Source organism: Rhamphochromis longiceps, linkage group LG14 (assembly GCF_057381845.1).
Source record: "Rhamphochromis longiceps isolate RC_006_pf linkage group LG14, R_longiceps_female_GT1.1, whole genome shotgun sequence".
Classification (NCBI taxonomy): Eukaryota; Metazoa; Chordata; class Actinopteri; order Cichliformes; family Cichlidae; genus Rhamphochromis; species Rhamphochromis longiceps.
The window spans coordinates 24,366,836-24,391,069 of NC_140570.1; the positions used below are offsets into that span (position 1 = coordinate 24,366,836).

The 24,234-nt window shown below is 40.6% G+C and overlaps 2 protein-coding genes across 2 annotated transcripts; both read right to left on the reverse strand.

Annotated features, from left to right (window-relative positions):
- Window positions 1-1,263: 1,263 nt before the first annotated feature.
- On the reverse strand, window positions 1,264-6,896 carry rhoub (ras homolog family member Ub). The gene is made up of 3 exons (XM_085429388.1): window positions 6,457-6,896; window positions 4,434-4,492; window positions 1,264-2,859 (listed from the first exon to the last, which is right to left on the reverse strand). Exons 1-3 carry the CDS (start codon window positions 6,653-6,655, stop codon window positions 2,404-2,406), a joined length of 714 nt encoding a protein of 237 aa, XP_085285514.1. The 5' UTR covers window positions 6,656-6,896; the 3' UTR covers window positions 1,264-2,403.
- A 1,122-nt stretch (window positions 6,897-8,018) lies between these two features.
- Window positions 8,019-22,568, reverse strand: rtn2a (reticulon 2a). The gene is made up of 10 exons (XM_085429387.1): window positions 22,413-22,568; window positions 21,455-21,508; window positions 20,405-20,995; window positions 19,168-19,365; window positions 13,748-13,955; window positions 13,144-13,282; window positions 11,525-11,594; window positions 11,386-11,432; window positions 11,236-11,294; window positions 8,019-9,645 (listed from the first exon to the last, which is right to left on the reverse strand). Exons 1-10 carry the CDS (start codon window positions 22,441-22,443, stop codon window positions 9,570-9,572), a joined length of 1,473 nt encoding a protein of 490 aa, XP_085285513.1. The 5' UTR covers window positions 22,444-22,568; the 3' UTR covers window positions 8,019-9,569.
- Between the last annotated feature and the right edge of the window lie 1,666 nt (window positions 22,569-24,234).

A 24,234-nucleotide genomic window follows, 5' to 3' on the forward strand; every position in this document is an offset into this window, starting at 1 on the left:
ATCTGCAGCCTGCCAGACGACACAGACTCTCCTTTTAGTCACCTACCCTATCATTAGCATTTCTAAACAAGTACAAGATACCTACCTAACCATCCTTCTCTGCCATTGTTGTAGTGTGGTGTAGACACCCAGCTATATATGGCAGGAAAGGGCTATTTTAGTCAATTATAATCATCTGATCCTGCAAAGTTAAAAGTCTTGGTTCCCGACAAAACCTCTGAGGTTTCTGAATCTTTGAAGCGTTTTCCAACAAAAATGAAGTTTTAGTTCATTTTAGAGAGAACTGCTTACCTTGCAGAATAAATGACTGGTGATAAAACATGCAGCAGTTCTTCACTGTTGTTTTCTGTCAGGTTATCTCATGGTTAATGATCACTTACTGTATATTACTTTTACAGTGCTATAAGGTGATTTGAGTCAACTACATCTAGTGTAATGATTCTTAATTGAGATCCGACTGATAACAATAGTGAAAATGCTATAAAGGGGACTAGAGAGGGGATATTTTACTTTTGAAAAGATAGAGGAAACACACATAGAGTTGTGTTTGTTGTTCTGATCCTCATTGTGGCAAACAAATAAAACCCTGTATGTAAACCTCTACATTTGGATCAAATTTCTCTTTTAGGAGAAAAAAAACGTCTATTCATGCTCTGTAGTAACCACTAACCTCAGAAACATTCCCCTGCCCTCTACCACGTGACCACGTAACACAGCTCCACAGAAGAGTCAACAACAAAAGCAGGTTAAATATTTCACATTTTATTTAGTTCCACTCATAAAACCCAAAGAACTTCTCTCATGGCAGAATCAGACACAAACTGAAACAATCATACGGAGCCCATTTAGAGTTGGGACAGCACAGACAAAGACCGAGTCACTTATACTGTATCTGTACAAGCAGATTTATCCTGATGACATTACAAACATCAAATGATCACTATGTAACATACATAACGGCGTGTGAGATCTCATACATCTGCTGTGTATTGCTGTTGATCAGTTATTGGCCCAGAAAGATCAGATAAATAGACAGATGAATGAAAGGCTTCTGAAAAATAAGAAGCAAACACAGAATCAGTCTCTTTGGCGATTTCACCTCATTTACTGCATAATCTCAAAAGTGGAGAGAGTTTGGTTTTATACTGACTGACAACGAAAGACCCTTTGATCATCCAAAGCAGTGAGCGGAGCAGCTAAGAGCCTTTACCTGCTTGGATCCTACTTTTGAAGAAGGATTTCCACTCTTTCACTGGTCCAAAGTCCGTTGCATGGCCAGACTTAAGTGATGTGCTTGAAATGTGGATAATACAACCAAGGTACAGTGGTATAACCCATGTATTGCTGCAACATTGTAACAGTAACAAAATGTCATGAAGTCGAACTGGCTTTAACATTTCGGAATCAGTCAAAGTGAAAACCGATATTGCTAAATCTTCCATAAACCTACAGCAGAGATGTGTTCTCCAGATTGTGTTGGTTGGATGATGATCGGTATTTGATCTTTGCCATTAATATTTTGCAAAATCAATCTATTGGTAAAGGAGCTTAATGGCCAATTAACAGCTGTGACAAAACTACAACAGCCTGTAGCACAACACACACCATTCAAAACGGTCATACACATCCTGGAGATGTCATCATCATTCCATTAAAAAAAAATTATACTCATATACATTTGATTGTAAATTTTTAAAAGGATGAGTTAAATCTGATAAACTACAGAGCCTATTTTTAGAAGCTATTTGACTCACAGATGCCTCTCATTTAGGAAAAAGTGCAGGGCTTGCAATGTTTAATTTGGGCTTTTAGGCGGAGCAGTTCACGCTTTGAATTCAATAAAACAAAATTGAAAAGAAAATCGGGAAAAAATCTATCACAAGTCTTGAAATCCGAGTTACAGTGTAGATCAAATGAAATAATATACTTTGATAAAGAAATGAACCAAATCATAAAAAAGAAAGAGTATATTTTTAATATGCGATATCATCACCTTAACGACCCCCAAGTCAGCTGGAATTCCTTTGGACAAGTTCTGTATGATATGCAGTCCATGAGCCGTAACACTTTCCTAGTGCCATAAGTTTTGGTTCCATGATGGTCACAGTCACATTTTACATACCGGCTCTGAAGAGCAGACAGTGGTTACAACCTTATACTGTCTCTTAGGCATCAACATAGGGTCTTTTCTGGTCAAAGTAAAACCATCAAATCCTCAAACAGCCATATAGCTTAGCCAGGTGCCCCTGCTGAACTGTTGCTCCATCGAATTAAAGTCACAGTAGGTCATTTGAGGCCGTCCATGTGAAAGTAACAAGGAGTCCTTACATCCAACTCAACACTCCCAAATACGTCAGCAGTTCCAGTTTTACATCAGTTACAGAAATATTATCTCCTTCCCCCCTACTGGACGCACACATATTTCTTCCACCAGGCCTTGGAGAGCATCTTCATCTTATCGGCTGTGCTGCGGACCTTCCTCTCCCGCCGCGCTCGCCTATCAGACTGTCGCAGTCCCACAGAGATGGCCACATCAAACACCTCCTTCAGATTCTTTTGTGTCAGTGCCGAGCACTCAACGTACGTCACAGCCCCGATTTTTTCCGCCAGCGCCCTGGCATCTTCCTCCGGCACCGGCCTCTCCCTCCTTCTTGCCAACTCGATTAGCACTTTGACGTCCTCCCGCAGGTCGCACTGCGTCCCTACGAGGATGATGGGCGTGAGGGGGCAGCGGCGGCGGATTTCGGGGACCCACTTCTCCCAGACGTTTTGAAAGGAAGCGGGGCTGACCACGCTGAAGCAGAGCAACAGGGCGTCTGTCCGACTGTAGCAGAAGTGGCGGAGTTTGTCGAACTCGTCCTGATGGAGAAGAACAAAGAGAGAAATTTTATTTTATATATATATATTTTAACATATGTCTGGTTCAGAGTCTTTATTTTGATTTGAGCCACCTCCCTTCACTCTGACCACACACAGATGCACTTGAACACACTCAAGTACTGTAACATCACATCACAGGAAAGGGAGTGGTGCCAGTAACTGTTAAATAACAAACCGTCTCAATAGTGTTTATATTGCGCAAATATTCAGAACAGACAAATCCTGCCCACACATTTATACCATTTGCAGTAAATCTCTTAAATTGACACTTTGGAGCCACACAGCTTTAACTTACATGGGCCTCCCACATCCTTGAGTACACAGATTAAGGTTGGCAGTAACTTGACTCAGACCTCTCCTTTTTTTCCGTTTAACTCCATCCTTTCCAACACATATCTCTTAATCCTTATTTAACTAAACAATACCACAAGCCCGCTCTCTGCCCTTTAAAACACAATTAAAATGTGCAGAAAAAAAAATATCAGCAGTTTCCACATGTGGATTTGAGGCCCAGCACATGCCGCTTCTGAGTTTGACACACACAAGGTCTGGCTGCGCTTTGTGATCTGATGACGTAGGCCCATCTGCAGAATATACACACACGTATCAACATCTCTGAGTGAGGAGCGACGTTGTTTATCAGCCCTGGAAGTGTCTGCTATCATCTTTTTCCAGACCTTCTGTGTCTTTCCATCTCTCCTCGCTCTCTCCTCTCTCATCTCAATGTTTTTGGCACACCCGACCAGTCTCTGGTTCAAGCTCTCCCCCCACCCTCGTATAGAATTGCATCACTACAGTAAGTGTTTGTAGAGTTTTATCTAGTTGAATTTGCCCCAGCTTGTCTGCATGCGGATGCGTCTGCGTGTATGTGTGTGCAGATTTAAGGCCGTGAACAGCTCAGAACATGCTGTGAGGTTTTACACGTATTAGGGGTTTACTCAAATGCCTCATTCCACTTTATAGCCAAACTGTCTTTGATTCTATGCAGAACTGGCAGTGCCCTTGCAGCGGCTGTGAATGTCAAATATGCTGCTCCCAGGGCAGGGTTTGACTGTAGTGGGTTATGAAACAACCACCCAATGCCCCAGAGAAACAGAAACACTGTTTCACAACATGTTCTTTCCAAGATTGGCCTATCAACATAATAATGAGTCAATAAATTTACCTGGCAAGCTCTGTGTAGCACAGTTCATTCACCTTAGTAACTGACAGAAAACAGTTCACAACTAATTATAATTTTATAACCAAATGACGTTTAACCGATTATTTGTTCCATCGTTTCAGTGCCTCAAATATAGTGAGGATGAGTCTGCAAATGTACTCAAGATTTTTTTTTAAATGTCTTTTTAAACATTAGCAGCATGCAAGGACCCTAATATGTGCTATTAAAAACTATTCCTGCATAACTCTGCATATGACACTGCAACCAAGCAACGGCGACTAATCAACCAACATGTGAGAGTTATGTAGAGCAAAGGCCGAGAAGCATGCAGGCACTGTATGTCAATGACCTGCGTAGAGTGGTAATGCAATGTGTTTGTGTGCAAACTCACCTGTCCCGCAGTGTCACACAACTGTAGTCTGACTGGGCTCCCATCCACCTGAACCACAGCTGCAGATACAGAAAGGGACAGAAAGAAAACAAAGTGAGTCACAGGTGACAGTATGAGTTTTAAGGCTGTGTATGTACCCCCACCTGACACTCGAGTTAATGCACACACACACACAGCTACTAACCGCAACACTCTCAGCAATAAACAAAACCCTTACAGTTTAAAAAACAAAAAAGACTCCCCGCTGCCGCCTGTTCTGCTCTTCCAGCTCGCAAATGGCCTTGCTCAGTCTCGCCCACCCACTCTGCCAGTTACCGTTCAGACCGTAACACTTTACTGTCGCTCAGACCGCTCGGTGGGCTTTGTTCTGTGCTGTGTTTTGGCAGAGGCCAGTCAAAGGTTGTCTGATGGTGTGTCTATGTGTGTGTGCATGGGGGTAAAAACAAAGCAGATTTTGTTTATTTAGTGACTCTCTTCCAATTGGCCTCATTTCCAGATTGGAAAAGGGAGTGAGTCATCTCACAGTGAGTTTCATTACAGGGCCATTTATTCTATTCAGAAAACTGAACACAACGCAGAGCAGCAGGCACATGGAAACATTTACAATAGGCCTGGAGCGTGTGGTTGGTCATACCACCTGATCAAAGGGTTTTGCTGGAACTATTCATATAGGAGGACAGCCGTCAGAACACCCTGCTTTCACAGATGCAAAGGGGGGGAAGCACGGGAGGACACAGAAGAAGGAACATAAGAGAGATGCCATTGGGTAATCATTTCCTAATACCTGACATATGATACTCCTTTGATTTTCTCATCCAAAACTCCTTATTGTCCAGTCTCCTAGCCTCCCGCTTCTCCAAGTCTCTGCCACCTGTGGCATTGTGTAACTGCTCAGAAATCAGCTTTCAAGGGAACGCTCTGATTCCAGGCACTGAAAAATGACATCACTATTAAGGGCCCCAACTGCACAATCACTCTCTGTCAGGCCAGGGAGAAAGACAATCTCTGCCTCAGAGCTACTGCAACAGATGTGCCCGTTTCAGTATAGAAGAGAGGCCTTGCGGGTCAAGGCTGACAACAATAGGCAGAGTTGTGCAATCCAAAACCCGTGAACCAGTGAACCAACCTCTGTTCTGTATGGAAGAGTTGAGCCAGCACTTGTCTAAGGGTGGTGTGTGCTCTACAAGAGTGTTTTATGAGATTTGGGTTGGCCACATTGTTCCTTTTAATGCTTATCAAGAGTAATGTCAGGGAATTAGCTATTAAGTTTACAAGTTTTTTCATAGCCAGCCGTTTTCTTTTTAAATAAAAATGTTAGATTTTGAAAAGGTAAAATACCAAAATCTTTTTGTATATAAATCAGGGTATAATCCTGCACGAAAAAGCAAAACAGCTTCTATGTTGCTCTAGAACTGCATTTCAAATGGTATGTCTAAATAACAGATGCGATCACACGTCAATAAAAGCGATCAACAGGTCACCGTGTATTTTTTTTCTATTCCAATACTGTTCGGGTTCAAACACCACCTTCAAAGGATTTTTGTTTTTCTTCTCTTACATCGCAAAAGCTTCCAGGGATTAGTGAGACAGTTTGGAAAGTGGTACAGCGCCAAATGGAAACCCAGCTACACCAGGGAGGATACTTCATCCACATTAATTACCGCTGATGGAGGACAAGATAGCAGGAAACACAAAGACATCTATCAGTCCTTAACATCTGAATAATAGAGGGACATTGGGGAATATAGGTGCGGTGGGGCGAAGTTGATCTCTAAAACAAGCAAGAGTTGAAAAGGCATCCTGTGAAAAATGGGTGATACTGACAGGTAGATGGAAACCAACAGATTTTTCTATAGGAGGTTTTTTTTTTTAAGTGTCATAAGTTTTATTAAGTTTATTCACCTCGTTTAAATAAACTGGACATGTTCAGCTATGACAGGTGACACACATACACGGTCTGCCTGTGCATTCACAACATTTCTAAAATCTGGAATAAAATGAATAAAATAATATGTCTGTTTACCCGTGAAGTCATCAAATGCAGTAGGGACGTATTTCGTCGGGTATCCATTCGTGGTGTAGCTGACCACCAGACTGGTTTTCCCCACCGCTCCATCGCCCAGCAGGACGCACTTCAGCAGCCGCTCCTGCGCCTGTCCTGGCCGGGTAGGTTTGGGTTTATGAGGAGGCACTGGAGGGGCCATGGTCCTACCGTAATCCATTCTGAGTGGAGGTGCCTTTCAGTCAGCCAGCTCTGCACCGCGATCTCCTCGATGGACCGGTGAAACACCCACCATGAGAACAGGTTCTTTCCTCCTTTGCAGTTTTTCTTCCCTCCAAACGGTAATGATCGCAAACGGAGCTCGTGCGTAAAACCTCTCCTCCTGTGCGCGCTGTCAAATCCAGTACGGGAAGTTATCGTCCAGTACTGCACCGCTGAACACTGCAGTTTTACCAAGCGAGGGAGGACCCAAAGTGTTTTTTGTGTGTGTTTTAGGATTAATTTGACTAATCCCACCTACTTTTTCTCATTGGCTCCGCCCAGCAACGTGGGAGTGTGAATCCAAGTGTTCTTTGAAGAAAAGAACATTACCCTTATTAAACTGTTTGGGGAAAATTAGAAAACAAGAGGGACGATCCTGTGTTTTTATTATTATTATCAATCTTTCCTTTCAATATATTATTGTGTAGTTTACTCGTTTAACCTGTTACACACTGCGTTGCTATGGGCTTAATGTTTGATCTCTTGCAGGCATGTCCAGACGTGTCCTCACTAGTTAGGAGGAAGCCTTGATGCCCTTTTTGAACATGGATATAAAAAGTGCTGAAATTTTATACGCAGACTTCAGCCTCCTGACTTACTTTACCTTGTACTAGTACGCTTTTCCAAGAAGGAACATCCAGAATCTACAAGATTACTCAATCAATCAATAAATGGAAATTTTATTGTATTCTCCACGTGATCGGCCAGTTTTAAACTGTCCAATATCTAAGGTGATCCGCTTTCTTATGCTAATTTGTCAAAGACACTGGAAACCTCGAAAACTGAACCAAATGTTTTGCCTTTTGCCGCCTCCTTGTGGCTGCAGCGAGAAACTGACATACCTGAAAACAGGTAGCGTTAATACTCTTGTCTGTTTAAAAAAGCCACAGTATATGTTGAATTGATCTCTCAAGAGTTTATTTTTCCAGCCATAAAACTAGTTATTTTCAGGAATACAAAGAAAAGTGCACTAAGATAATGCAGGTCACGAGTGATCAATTGTTTGGAAATTAAATGAAAAGGAATTAAAAGTCAGTTTTCTGTTTAGATTAATATTTTCAAGGCAAATAGAAAACAAAAACTTCTGGTAATCTAGGCCTGGTATGACAACTCTATGAAAATGAAGTTTGGCTGGATTAGTAGCAGCTTTGCTAAATATGTACACAGGAATCATGACAAAACAGATTTATACATGTTAAGCTGTGTGGTTACATATTGCTGTCACCCATCTTTTTAAAGAAAGGACAGATGGGTGTGTCTATGCTACTACTGTAGTTCTATGACCAAGCAGCACATGATTTCTGACACTAACTGGCCATTAGGTTTTTAACGGGTTATATCTATGCTTTCTCTGTAGGATGTAAATTCACATCTATAAGGCATAACAGTCTTTGTGTGAGCTTTAAAAGCAGACACTAAAGGGAAATATGGACTTCAACTGTGGAGTATCCTGAATAATTTTATTATTCCTAAAACAGATCTACTTACAGTTCCATATAAGATACCTTGCCCTGTACAGATATAGGAATCCGGTAAGTTTTGTACATATACAAAACTCCATTATTGGGAAACAAATGGTTAGGCTGATACGAGAAGTGGTGCATTGTTGGAGGAAACAAGTTGTAAGTACTGTGAATCAGATCATGCACTGTAACCTGCGGTTAAAAAGGCACCTGCTGTATTACACTTTCACGTTCCTTCACAAGCTTCCTCTACAACGGGAGACAAAACACTTTAAGAGCACAGAGAACATGGGAAATCTTAGCACTTTGTCTATTGCCCATATACACAATCATGAAACTCCTCAGCAACACTGACACCTCTGGTACTCTGCCAGTGAAGAACTTCCTCTCGTAAAATTTATAATGTTGTAAATTACTAAAGTCACCGAGGAGCTCAGTTATCTTTCTGTTTATATCAAAGGAGGGAAAGCAGTGCCTTTCAGCTGCTCCCTTTAGGAGTCAGCACAGCGGATCTTCTGCCTCCATCTCACCCTTTCCCTAACAGCCTCCTCTATCACACCAACTCCCTTCACTACATCCATGAATCTTTTAGTGTAAGCAATGAAAAAAACAAAAAACACACAAAACATAAAAAGGGTGACTGATAGTGAATAGAAATGGATGCCAGCGAGGGTGAAAAGAAACACAAAATTTTGGAAAATTAAGAAATGTGACTTTAATTGCTGGGTAACAGTTTTGTTTGAGCAAGCTCTATGTCAGTTACTCGCATACATGCACACACAAACACAGAAACGTCCATACACACCTGCACACACACAGATAAACAGTCATGTGAATGAATATGCATGGAGAAATGTACATGTGATTTCACACACGTCTTTAATTGCCAGTTTTATGCTGCCGTGATCTGTGTTGACCCCTGTTTTAGTGCTCCTCGCACAAATCCCCTCAACGACTCAATTCCCTTTACTCAGGTGTGTAGCTGTCAGTGTGGGAGCTTCCCTTTTATGGTCTTGTACCTCATTTTGGACTACAGCTCAATTTAAGACACTTTTTGAATTCTTTTTTACATGTCAAAAACAATATTTCCAAAGATGGTCATGCGCAATCACCTGCGCTGCAGAATCTCTTCTTCTTCGAAACCAGCAGCAAGAGTCCTATCCAGGATTCATACACCATGAAGCAGAATCATCTCAGCCCCATCCTCTAACCCCCATAACTTGGATACAGTTAGTGTGAAGTACCATGCGTAGTCCTCATCATCATTCATTTAAATAACCTCCCTTTCGTTCCCTTCCCCGTTTCTGGAGCTCTGTTCTTTGGAGCTCTGAGCACAGACTGCCATGTAAGACATCTGAGTGACAATCTGTAACTCATGTAGCTTCTCTTTAAGTCGCTGTCCATGAGTGATTACTGGGTTTTGGGTTTGGCACCACCAGGAGTTGGATCAGGAGGAGGGCCACCACCCTGGACAAGTCTTTGAAGACTACAGGGGAGACACATAAGTGATAATAAGTGAAAATTAGCATCATCCACCACCATTATTTTTTGTTAAGTGTGTGTTAATGCCTCACTGATAAATTCTATGTTTAAGGAACACATTCCAACATAGTTAGTCCCCTTAGCTCGTCCTACCAGCCTTATAGTAGAACCTTTTAAATTACTTCAGTTAGATCCCTCCCTGGTTTGTTTTAGTGGCTTGAAGCCATTTTGATACGGATTACCTGGTATTTTTTCTTGGGATTGTGTGTGCGTGATACTGTTACTGCCATTAACTATATCAGCATATTATCGTGGGCTTGGAAGGCATGACTGGGAAATGGATAAACTATTTTGGTTGTAAGTGGTTCCAGTTTGGATCGACAACCAGGTTTGTTAATCCTACTTATTTTCTTGTTTAGAAAAAAGACAGGAAAAAAGGTCAAGGACACATCTGGTTGATGGAACCAGGCTGTGAACATTAAAAATTCTGAGATCCCACTGTGAGCTAAAAAGAGCTAAAAACTCATGCAACTGTAACAATGGATCTCCAAACTAACACTCTATACTTCAACATTCGGCCAATAATTAGCAGATAATGAGCAAATACACTATAACATATTAGTTACCATTATTATTAATAGCATTGTCATGCTGCACAGCCATGGTGGATCATTCTTCTGATGAGAATCATTTGATTAACAGTTAAAAATCTGTTGCTTTTTTCTAAACACAAATCATTGAGCATCATGTTCAGTCTCAGTCTGCTGACCAGCTGAAACTAAATGCTGTGATGTAAAGTACAATGTGTTTGCTTTATTAATTGCAGTACTGTGCAAAATCTTGAGCCTCCCTTCTCAAAAAATGTAAAGTGGGATTTGTCATTGATTTTCAGTCCAGGTCTTGTGTAATCTGGTACACCTCAGCCTTTTCTCCCTGTTTCCCTTCCTGAAGAATGACAGCCACCCTTCCCCTAAAACCATTTCTGATGTACAGTCGATGGATCAGCTGAAGGGCCAGATGCATTTTTCAGGTCCTGTTTCAGGTCTTTGCTGGATTTATTTTTCTATTCTATTAGTCATATCCTATTTATTTACCATTTAAAGCTGAATCATGACACACTCGCCAGAAATGTATAAATATATATATTTTAAATTAAAAACAAAAATGAATGTAAGATTTATTTGCTTTTATTAATTTGACTTTGTATCATATTTGCTATATCTGGCATTTCAGCTAACAGCACTTTGAGAATCACCTTTTTGTGCAAAAATACTCGTTTATGTCTGTGTTTCTACAACAGGCTGCAAAAAAAAGTGCCTAAAGATTCAGTTTTTTTCAACATGTTCAAAATGTAATTTCCTTATAGTGTTAAAAACATATCTGAGTACTGCAGCAATGAATAGATTTGGCATATTTGTTTATTTTTCTTATAGACTGCATAGTGCTATTGACTATATACTGTGTTAAACAGTGTGAATGATACTTTGTGCAGTCAGCTCTGGTGCATACTTAAAGTAAAAAGAAGTATCTGAGATCATGAGCTCCACTGTGTTGGTGATAGCACCTTTCTGCCACAGGATGGCGTCATACTCACATGTCCTTGACGTTGTCAATTTGGGCCTGGATTTTTGCAATAACGCCATCAACCTGCTCCTGGAATATAACAGAAAAAGGGTACAAATGTTAAAGGATATGGTGGACATTAAATATCAGTGAGTGTACAAATAGAAAAAAAAGTTGCTACCGGACGTCGTATATAAAAAAGGGGCAGAGAAAAGACAGCGATCACACCTAGAAGAGAAAAAAAAGTAGAGTTGCCAAAGTGATAAACAAAGAGTGTATCAATAGCTTTCATATGTCCAGTGATGATATGCGTTTCTTACTGATGATGAGCAAAGTAAGGCCATTGCACAGGTCTCCCAGGTATGTCACAAGGTACATCAGAAACAGGAACTAAAAGAATAAACATAAAATAAAGAAACAGCTGCACAGACTTTAGCTTTCACCAGAAAGTTAAGCTGTTATCAAGAAACCCTCCTGCAAACCTCCATTTGGTTTTCATTTCCTTCTAGAAAACAGTCCATCACACTAACACACTGTTGATTTTGCTCCACTGTATTATGTAAATAGGATACAGAATTCATTAAATTATTGTCACTGACATCATTTCTCCTTGACGGATAAAATAAGCTTTAAATATAACCCCCACGCCCCAATATGATACAACTCTTTCCCCTCATTTTTCAGTTCTGTCACTGTACATATGATACTGACATGGGACACCCTGTGTCAGATGGAAGGAGACTCCAGCTTATCCCGGGTGTCTCTGAGTTCATATCCCTGTGTGTCATGCCACATTCCAGCAAGGTCAGGGTTGAGAACAGGGGGTCCTGGGATTAAGGGGCTCAGTCAGCTTACGCTGACTCACCATTTATTGCAAATGAGTTATTTCAGCCTGCTGTTAACAGCTACAATTTCATATCTATGTAGATGTTTTACTGATACTGGTAAAACTAGAGTATTCTGCATGTTATTCCAATACTGGCAGTGAGGTTTACTAACTATATTGTAACTGACTGGTACACGTGTATAGTGAATGCTGCATCAATAGCTCCTATCCCAGTCTAATACTACTCTCTATGAAATAAGTGGAAATTACCCTAAATTTAATCAAAGGTAAGTAGCCATCACACATTTTTTTATTCATATTTGATTGACCGTTTTGACCCCTCAGAGGATCCCTCAAACTTTTCTTAGACTTGTATCACTTGCATTACTCAAGAACACACCTACATTTGAAATGACTTGAGCCTAATGATGACTGTGTCAAAAGGCTGATTAAGAACTGGCATTTTATGCATTAGCTTTCAGAGAAAGGACATAAACCTAAAGTCAATCAAGTTTTATCTAAAAAACTGCAACAAAGCATTTTCCATCACAGCAAACTAGATAAATCATTAATTATGTGATGCTGGCAGATTTTCCGCTCTTGACTTGATGAATATGATCTCTCCTGCAAGCAAGGGTTTGGCCTTGCTAGCAGGAGAGGCATAGCCAAGGGTTGGATGAGAAGAGTGAGGCATTTCAGTTTGATCTGAAAGGATTCTTTATCCAAAGGGACACTTAGCCTTCCAAACAATTACCAAAAATATGTCACAGGGACTGACAGCTGCCAGCAGTGCTATTAATTTATTTAGGAGGAGAGGCTTCAGCTTTGAGCCGGGAGAATGAGAGTAACAGTCGGCAATGACCTAACCTCCAGTGATAGAGGGATGAGGCAGGGAGGAAGATGACAGATGATGAAGCAAAATGAAGGACTACGGAGATAGGATGATATCTTGGTTAATGATGATAAAATTAAGATAAAAATGGAGAGGAGAGGTTCTGGACAAAGCGAAACAAATCACTGAAGACAGGTGATTAGGAGAGTAAATATGAAGCTGGTATACACATACACACACATCATTTTAAAAAAGTAACTTGACTAAAAAGCTTAACTTACCTTGAGGGATTCAAAAAGGTTGCCAACAAAAAAGAGTCTCTTCAGAGTGTCAACAGCTGACAGAGTCATCACAATGAGTTTCTGCATATAGAGGTCAGCCTGCTCTCCACTGAAGCTGATGTCCAAGTCCAAATAAGACCTGATAGGACAGGATGACAAAAGCAGAAGCTAGATGCTGAAATGTCAGATTTAGTCTCACATTTCTTTGCACTGCATTTATTTTTGAGTCTTTTCTGAGTCATTCCTCCTTAAAAACACAGATTCCACACAATACTTCAAGCACATATACTTGTCATAACTTTCAAAGCCATTAAATTGCCCAATCTCTGAAACTTCCCAGGTCATCAGCAGCTATTTAAAATCCATTTTACATATAAAGCTATCATTTTATAAAGAGGCATTGCAACAAGATGACTATCCTATAAGGAAAATTCAACAAAAGTGACAATATTTCAAGTATGCTTTAACAAACAAAAAAATAAAGGTTTCCTGAGTGAAAGTTGTTATCTTAACCCCCTGGTCTTGAGCACATTCTATATTAATTTGTATAAAAACTAAAATAACAAAGGTCAAGTCCCCATTAAATAAAAGCACAGCATCTTACTTGAACGGATGTTCTCCATCACCCCAGCTGAGGATGTAGAGGAGTTGGTAGTAGATCCGTACTGAGATGGTGAAGCACATGATAGCCAGGGAGACTGTGGAGACCACAGTGATGATGCTGAGCTGGAACAGGGACAGCAATCCCACCACTAACCCTGTGAGCACCATGCCACTCCGCTCCGTGTCCTTCCAGTAGATCAAGTCCATCACTAAAAGGCAAGGCAGGTACCGTGTGGTCAGAAATGTACATGCTTTATCATAAGCACAAATATCATGGAAATTTGAGACTTTTACAATATTTTTTTTTGTGATGTTCTATTTCCAGGGTGGAATGATTGTACAGCACAGAGGTGTAGAGGAGTCAAACATGCATACATTCACTTAAATCTTTTATTAAATAATGCTTTGCCAGCATCTAAAGGATTTATTTAAAGCACACATTAAAATGACCGAGTTCAAGGAAAAGGAGAAATGTAGGTTTAAATAAGTTTGGAAGGTCTCGCTGAGCCAATTTTAAACTAGGGCAGATTCAGAGTACAAGTTATTCAGATGCGTCACCATTTTGCCAAGGTTCAAAAGAAGATACGAACTGTCACCCTTAGAGGAAGGGAAATTGGTTATATATTCAGAAACAGTCCATTAAGCACCGAAGGTCAAGCCTGCAATGAACTGGGAACTGCTGGAACACCAACATCACTGTGCACAGCAAAGCCAGTTTTATATTGACCTTGACTGAGGGTGCTGACCAAGACAGAAGCCCTTGCTCCAAAATTGATACCTTTAAGCTCAACTGAAATTTGTAGCTGCCCACATGGACGAACCAAATGCCTTTTAGTGAACATTTTATGGGCAGGCAAAATGAAGATTGACCTGTTTCGCCACAATCACAAGAGGTATGTTTGGAAAAGTAAAGGTGAGGCTTTCAAACAATAAACCTAACACAGTACCAACTATCAAGCATGGTGGTAGTAGCATCATGATCTGTGGCTGTTTTGTTACCATTGGTATTGGTACACTGCAGAAAATGGATGAAATAATGAAGCATGACTACCTCTAAATTCTTCAACTTCACTGCAAAACAGCTAGATTGTTAAAACTTGGATACAATTGTGTGTTCCAACAGGACAATGATCCCAAACACAAACTGGGTTTGGATTGGATGAAGCAGGCTAACATTAAACTTCTAGACTGGACTTCCCAAATCCCTGACTTCTAACCTAATCTAACTCTTCCAATTCTGCATGGAATAGCAGTCAAATATCTAGCCAGAATTATGCCAGAAGTTTGTTGATATATAACAAAAACAAGCTGCAACTTGCTGAGGTACATGAAACTAAATATTACTGGGCATGTGAGTTTATTTTTGACCCAGTTTGGATTGGAGAAAATCTGAATTAAAAACAAACATTTGCCCCTTAATTCAAGCTTTGAAAAGTTTTTAAAGATTTACCCGTATAATCACGCCACCCCGGAAAAAGAACAGTTTAATAAACTCAGCAAAAGCACCAAATTACCATGACATTTATGCCCATGATGAGTGTAAGTACACCTCTGACAACAACTGAAGAAAAGAAAGGTTAAAAAAAGATAGAGCCAACAGAATAGGAAGTAAAAAAACAAACAAAATAAAAACAGTGGCTGAAAAGTCCAGGCAACTGTTGACAATATATTCGATTTTGACAAAGCTGCTGTATCATTTAAACTCCTCAACATTCGGCTGAATAATACCTTTTTTTATTTTTTAAGAAGCACCATTGAAAGAGCACCTGGAGCATAGGAAAAGAGATGGAAAGGGTGGCCAGAGAGGTTGAAGACATGAGGCAAGGAGGGATTTTAAGCCTCAGGCATGAAAGCACACAGGGCAGCTCCGAGGACACATCAGGCTCTAGGTCCAGTTAAATTTAGCCCTCAGATGAAAGAGGGAAACAAGCAGTTGAGGGGAATTTAAATGCAGCCTTTCACAGCACCTGCTGTCAGTCGTCAGGACATCGGCAGCCCCTTCTCCACACCCTGTTAGTTTCCCTCTCTGTCACCCAGCAACAGCTGCCCTGGAGACTGAGGCATCTGCAGAGTCATGCAGTACTACAGTGGACAACTTTGATGTACACAGTAGAATTCGTGGGTCATCTTTTTTCTCTTAACAATTTTAATGTTACAGAAAACGATTAAGCAATTAACAGTAATTAAAATTCCATCACACAGCTCACTGTAAATGCAGTGTCCCTGTGCTGTGTAATTATTGTCAGAGAGAGACCTGGTACTTTGTACTCGTCGTTCAGCGAAATGCTAAGCCTCAGCATTAGAATAAAGGGAAGCCTCTTTCAATGGAGTGTACTGACAGCAGGTGGGTTATTTATAAACATCACTGCACACAATTAATACCCATGATGCCCCTGGAACACACCTGTTCATTGTGTTTGTTTGTGCTGCTGCCATTCCGGGACAGTGACACTCACATGGAGACACAGCAGGATACGTGTTTAGTGTAATAACACATAAACAGCAGTATGACATCAAAACTGGCCATGGAAGACACATTGTATTTGGCTCATCTTCACACACCTTGTACTTGTACTTTACTACTTGCTCTCTATTACTTGCTCAGGGTTTTCTAAACACACGAGTATCGAGTAAATATGCAAAAACACTGTGACTTCCCCTTGTAATCCCCTAAAGTTGGTTTATTTCATTTATTTATTAGCAATTTCTTTCCAAACAGAACTTGAACAATTTATCAGACAAATAATATTAGCTGTTTGTTGATCGATTTGCATTGGCATGTATGAGGGCTGATAAATCAAAACTTCAAAAGCAAACAGGAAATTGGAGAAACACCCTTCAACCATGTTATGAGTGTTGACATTGCCCTGTTGGCAACACATGCCACAAACACAACAGTCAGAGAGTAAACAAATAAATAGACAACTGAACATAAAGAGAGAAAGAAAAAATTTGCACATATATTAGAATCTCGAATTTTTAAATCAACTATCGGTAACAGTATCGGTCTTAGAATCCTATATCAGTTGGGCTCCACTTTCAGTCACTTTACTTAAGACATTAAATAATGGATTCAATTTTCCAAAGGGCCACATGAGAAACTGGGACTGTTGTGAAGGGCTGCACCAATAAGCTTATAAATAGATAAAAATCATGTTAACCAGAATTGAGTTCAGAGTTGCTGGTATGGCTCTCCACAACAGTCCCATTGGCCGCTTTGCAAAATGAATTGCCCACCCATGCATTAAATATTTAATCTCCACATGACAGGAAGTATTTCACTGGTTACAAGTTAGCTTAATTCTTCAGTCCACTATAGTTCACTAAGATGAAGAACTGCAGCACCTTATGGACAACTGAGCCTGGCTCCAAAAGTGAGGAAAGCCCATAAACAAAAATGACCACATTAAAAGTAGAAATAAAGATATACAAAAAAAGGTACAAAAGGGCTTTGGTCTTTTTTATTTATTACTCAGGCGCATCCACAGTTCACAACATATCAAGTACTGAGCTAAAACATGGTGCAATTCACATTAGCTAAACTGCAGTGCTTTAACTACGATATACAGGATGTTACTGTATTCTTGATTATAATTAATCAAACAAACAGTCAATCAACTGTCAATTAACCAGTCAAACAAAAGTAATAGAGCCAACTCGTCCTTTATGCCACCTTGGCTTGACATAATTTCATTTCAGCCCCCAAAATCCATTTCACTTGTGCCTGGTCATGTCAGCTCAAGCATGTTGCCACAAACCTCGTACTACTTTAGAATGAAACTCCATCTGTGCCAGCTCTTCAGTCTAAAGAGGAGACACCAAAGAGTAAGAGAACCCAGCTGGCAAATATATTACAACCCATGACTGAAAGTTTATAGTCATTTGAATGGCTGGTGCTCATTTAAATCCAGGGTACTGATAAATGTGGCTATATTTGAACAACTGATTAGTTTAGTGCCAAACACACCTGCAGCTGATGGAAACACCCATCCCCAGCGAGCAGCAGGAAATCCACTCAGTTTAAACCTTCAGGACTCTGACAGACCAGCCTTCTCTAAGCCAGTCAGAAAGCTAAACAGTCCACCACTTGAATCTGCAGCTTTCTCTGCCATCAATTTAACTGAAATGAAACACAGCTCTTTGTGGGAGTTGTCCCTCAGCTCATCACACTAAGCTTAGACCTACAGCTCACCTATAAAGGTGTAGAAAATTCTATTTCCACATCCAGAGCATCTCACCTTTACTGGCCATTTTGGTTGCTGCTCCAGCGTTTCCCCTCGCACCCTCTGCCCCTCTCTCTGTGTGTACCTCTCACCCCTGTGAGCTGTTTTTGGCCACCCACTGCTCGCTCAGCAGTCCAAAGGCCTGACAGCCTAAAATAATCTCATGTGCAGCACCGCCCAGCACTCTTAGAAAATACAAGAGCTTCACCCATAAAGAGATGATTCGCAACCATTACACTAGATCTTCTGACTCTAAAGACAGATGAATGAATCCATTCCTTTAAACTGGGAGTTTGTTTTATAGAGCTGTGTTCATATTTTAAATTGTGTGAAACAGGAGAATGAGTGTCTTTTTTTCTGTTATGTCACCAGGTCCCATCTTTCTGTTTCCACTGCTGACAAAAAAACAGAAGAGCAACTGAAAAGCTGCATTCTTTTTCACCTTTTCTAGAGTTATAAATTCTACTTATGATTTAATGTGACAAAACAAACAAGATAAAATGCTTAAGCTATCAAATGTCTAAAAACAACTAGCAGTACAAGGCCTAAAATGACTGACTAAAAGGGTGCTGAATGAGAACCCAGTCATTTATCATTGCCAGTTTCAATATTTGAAATTTGATACAATGCTACTAAAAGCAGTCATAAAACCAAAAGAAACATGATATTCCAATAGATATATTTGCAGTACTTATTCAGGGGACCCTAATCTCTGTCATCAGCCTGCCCGCACATTTATTAACGCTCAAACAGTCGTCTAAAATAAGACCGAGCTCCACTCTGATGGAGGATCCACTTCGAGGGTCAATTCACCACTACAATGCTAGCAAACTGCCACAAATCTGCATACACAGAAACTCCTCCCATATACTATGTGCATCTTTCTTTCTGTTGTGTTGCTGACATCAGCATGAATCTGAAAAGTCAGCCAGTGCCAGCTATGGTTTGCTCACAATGAGCCAATCACTCCTTAAATCCCAAAAGAGGGTTATTACGGAGACACAATGAACAGCCAGCACTTCCACGGGGGTGGGGAGAGGGTCAGTTATCTTTGTCTGCCTGCTCCTGAAGGTCCATGCAGAAAGTGAAATCTGATATTCTCCTTCTTTAAAGTATTGATTGAGCTCAGTGAAAGAATCTTGCTGAACGAGAGAAGAGGCAGAGGTCAGGAGAAGACAGACGTTTTTTATTCTCCTACCTGCTATGTGTGTGCATGCTGCCCAGTCCTCTGTTAGGTTAAGTGCTGAAAACCAGTGATCTCTGACCAGTTGTTCCTGAGTGTTTAGGCCAATGGCAGGCGGCGCAGATGACGCTGGGTCTCCCGGTCGCACAGTTGTGAGAAGCTTGACTGAAATGGTTTCCCTGGCAACAGGAGATACTGGCTCAGCTGCTGCTGCTGGGAAAAGGAAGAATGTGTCACTATGGTAATGCCATCACGTTGAATGTGCTTAACTAAACAGCAGCAAACTATATTTTGCACAAGAATGCGGATTTGTTTGATTTGACCACTATTTGTCTTTATAACATTCACCACAAACAAAATCTCTTTTACACTGACACGATCACAAGATACAAATGATATATGAGGCTATCAGACTACTGAATGTAGTTTAGATTAGAGTTGTTAATTGGGTATTTTACAGCCTTTAGAAATAAAAATTACATCTGGGGTTCCACTGCTCTTCTATTTATACATGCTATTTTTTCTCACTTTTTAATTTTTAAGCACAATAAATTTATATGTAATGAAATGTATTCATAAAAACCCACTGGAAAGTGGGTTTACAAAATATTTATGCGGCCTTTCGATGCTACAATTGTCTAATCATTTTGATTTGTCGTCACTTCTGCCTCAGACCCTAACGTGAAGCATGACTCAAGGCAAGGTCATCACTTAAGCTCTCAGAACATGAAGATTTTAAAGTGGAGACTGTTAGGAGGAACTAACAAAAAAAAAAGTCTCTTATACTCAATAAATGTAAAATTTGGAAAGACTCCTTTACAAGATGTTTAAATTCAGTGTAAAAATAATATAAAATGAAGGTAAAACAGCATACAACAACATAATCTTTTTGTAGATCACATGAGGACTTCAAAAGACTTTTGACAAGATCATTATGCTGACTGACAGAATCAATAACCCAGGCCTAAACTCAGTTTTTTGTATTCTAATGTATCTTTAGTTGATCATAAGAATTCATAGTGATTTTTGGATACAGGCTACACTTATAAAACATCTACTCTAATGCTCAGTATGCTTAAAATTACAAGTCAGTTGTGCAAAGAGCTCATTACATTTTTTTGGTTGAAAACCTACTGCTCAGTCAACCAAGCTAGTCATCTCTGTACTGAGGCATCCTGAGATTTCTCAGACACTACATATTTTAGAGTTTCACACAACACAGAATGAAGCAACCTCATCACATATTTCTCACTCTGAAGTATCTGTGAGGGGCTCTGTTGCAGGGATGACAGGATGGAAGGGGAATTCTCCACACTCTCGTCAACACTCTCCTCTCTTTGAACTCCTTCATCTCTCTCTTGAGGTTCTGGGTCCAGGTTTTGGGGAGAGGGCTGAATTGTAATAGTTTCAGTTTGTCTTTGTTGCTCCCTTTCCCGTCTTTCTCCAGCACTTTCTGTCCTCGTCTCAACTCTCTCATGCTCTCTGCTTTCTGACGTTTCCTCTTCTTCATCTCTACCGAGGAACAGTTGAGGATCCCAGTCTGCATCAGGGGAGTCCAACAGTGTTTCCAGGGTGTCCGTGCGGATCAGAGGAGTGCGACTGCCTCGAGAACCAGCCCTGCGTCGATCGCGGAGGAGTCTAGAGGCACCCACTGCTTCAGCCTCGGCAATAGCGATGTAGGAGAAAGTCTGCTCGAAGGAGTTCTGACGCGGTGTGCCCCAAATAGACGGGGATGAAGCCAGTCCTTCATCATCATCATCTGGATCTCCATCGCCCCCCTCATCGTCGTCGGACCACTCCCTGGCCGTGTGCAGCTCATACATCTCTGACTCCTCATTTCCACCTGAACGAATAGAAAAACAAGATGGATGTGAGCTCAACGTACACACTGACACACAGTAACAAAACAGAGAGAGACAAAGAAACAGGATACAAGCTGGGAAAAAAACAGTTTACAAATAATCTAAAGACACTGGGGCTACTAGTGTTATTGCAGTGCTATGCAAGGAGAGAGATTTTAGTTTTATTAAATGGAAACGTCAGATGAAAGCTGCAAGGCATCCTATTTGATGTCAGGGAGAAGAAAGAGTTCAGAGTCGAAAGATGAAGCCTTCTTTGATAAGTGCAAAAACAGCTCTCCTTACAAAAAAGGAACAAATCAGCGTTCCTTTAGTCTAACCTGTGGATCTTCATTGCTAGCATTAGAGAAGTTGAATAACAGGTGCATTTAGGTGAACTTGCATCAATGAGTAGACATTCTGCCACCAAATATCTCTGGGGATGTTAAGTATCTGCTTCTTACCATCAGTGCAGGGAGGAGTTGAGTCTGGAGTGGATGCCACGGAGCCATATTCCTCTGAAAGGACAAAACAGTGAAACTTTTGCATGAACCCACGGGTAAAACAGGAATGTTTAAGGCAAGCTGCTGTAAATCCATTCTTTCCACCATCTCACACTGAGCTCACAGCCTGGCAAACACTGAACGTAGGTGTTTCTTCTAATGATTAAAAACCCCAAAAGAAGCATTGCAGTAACTCGTTATGAGTCACTGTTTTAAGGGTTATAAGTGAACTGTCACTGTACACATTGAAAAAGACTGGGAGGTACCCTACTCAGCAATTTCAACCTCTATGTAAAACAACAAAGCATAAAACTGTGTGCATATCAACCATTTTGTTGCATATTGATTCATTTCCTTGCAGAGTTGTGCTGGCAGCAGTAAAGGCCTTCACTACATTAGACAGCCAGCATGACTTTAGCTAATAAATAAACCAGGGAGTGGAACGAAGCAGCATACTCTCGTCTGCACATGCAAATAAGCAGCCACTTTAATTTAAATGTAGAGAGGATCGTGCCCATATTCTGTCAGAAAGCTGAAATAAAAGGCAGATATGGAAGCACAACAGAAGCTTGTGGCAGCTTGAAATAACTTGCATGCCTAACATGCCTGGCTGAAAAGCCCTCTCAGACACAACCAAATAAACATCTGCTATCCAACGCTAGATAACAACAACCAAACAATCTGCTTCTGCACTGCATCCGCTCCATTAAGCCATGTGTTTATGAAAGGTATGAGCAGTAGAGAGGAACAGAGAGCATGCAGGAGAGGAGGGAGGGGGAGAGCTAACACATACGATGCTCATAGCAGTTAGCAGGAAAAGATACTGAGCTGGAATATAAGAGATGATGGAAAGGTGAGATAAGCAAATGCAGACGCCCCCAACACTGAAACACAAACTGAAGGACCAAAGCAGACTCACGGCAGTGGGAGAATCCTAAAACCTGGCCCATGCTCCATCAAGGCATTGCTGGGCCCATCCAGTCATCCAGTCTGGAAGCTCCCCCCTCCTCCTCCTCCTCTGCTGCCGACACTCACGTCCTGTGGACTCTCTCTCTCTCTCTCTCTCTCCTCCTCCTCCCTCTGTGTCTCAGTCATCTACTGAGAGGCTTCCTCCCTCTCCTGCCTCTCGCTCAGTCACTCAACAGCCCTGCCCTGCCTCACTCCACCATCCTCCCCTCTACATCTCCTCTTCCATCGCTAAGGCTGCAGCTGTAGTAGTAGTGTACGCTACAGCAAAAGGGGGGAAGGCACGAGTGTCTGTGTGCCTCAGCTTGCTGTCATCTCCCATTCACAGCTACTCTACACCCATCTATCCCCTCTCCCTCTCTCTGTCATCATGTGATCCCATCTCAGGATCTGATCGAATCAGGTTGTCAGAGAATGAAGACATTAATGATGTAAAACATAAATGTAAAACATAGGTTGGGTACGATGAGCTGAATCCTCAATTACATCCCATTACTAACATGTAAGGTTCGTCAGCTTTAGTTTGTTTTAGTAATACAGATCAGATTCTGTTTTCTCATATTATAAACACACAACTAAAACCACAGCCATAAAATATGCAGTATATAATATACTGTAGCATAAAAATTCAAGTAAAAGCTTTTAATTAGATTGGAAACAAGGCCTGGGAAACAACGAACACCAGGAGGCAGTGTTGTGCAGCTATAAAAACTGATAGTTTGGTTTGAGCAATGCTGGAAAAAATATGTGCAGTATGACGCCTTCATAATGCTTTTTATTCATGTAAAATTCAGCTTTTGAACTACAACATAGACCCTTCATTTCAGTTCATAAAACTACACTGCTAATGTATCCAAACCGCAGCTCTTTTACTGAGATGTTTGAGTCATTTTTTAATCATTCGTAAAGTAACTAAAAGCAGAAATTTAAAAGGGGAAAATATAGATTTAAACTGGATTTTTGTAATTAAAAAAAGGAAACCAAAAAACTGAATAGAAGTGCAAGCTGAATGACATCATGGCAGTTACACAGCTGCCACTAGGTCAAAGCTGTGCCTCAACAAAGACAAATATATTTTCCTTTTCATAGTTTATATAAAATTTCACATATTTACTCATAAAAAAGCTAAACGTAAACTTTTTTTAAAACCTAATTTTTAGGTGATCAGTGTTGTGTAACAGCTTAAATGGGTTTTATCTGAGAATAGACCAAATTACTTAAGCCATATATTGTATTCACATGACAGATTGATGTCCAAATGTTTGAGAGATGTCAAAAACAATTTATGTTTTCTTGAATGATTTCCATAACCGGGGTGGAAAACTGACGGACTGCTTTAAACACGAAATGATTTGAGAGACAACAGCACATTACACATGCAGCTGAAACAGCCATTATTATCCACTGTTAGCATCACATGTAATTGAACAGTTCTAGATTTATTTTTGTTAAAAACAAACAGTCGCATCCTGAGTTATACACCTGGCAGTTTCCATGATCAGACAAACACAAGGACCAGTGTCAGTTTATAAAAGGTTTAGTGCTACTTTTAGGTTGATGACAACAAAGATACACACATATAGACCTTAACGCTCTTAACCTCTAAACCAGGTCAGAAATCGCAAATACACAAACTAATTAGATTAGGACGCAGAGGTGTCATCTGACACACAATCAGCAGGTTACAAGTTCGAGGGCCAGTTTACTGCATATCATCTGTCTCTTCATGTGAACAAGTTCCACTTTTACTTTAGCTTATTTATATCCTCCATTTT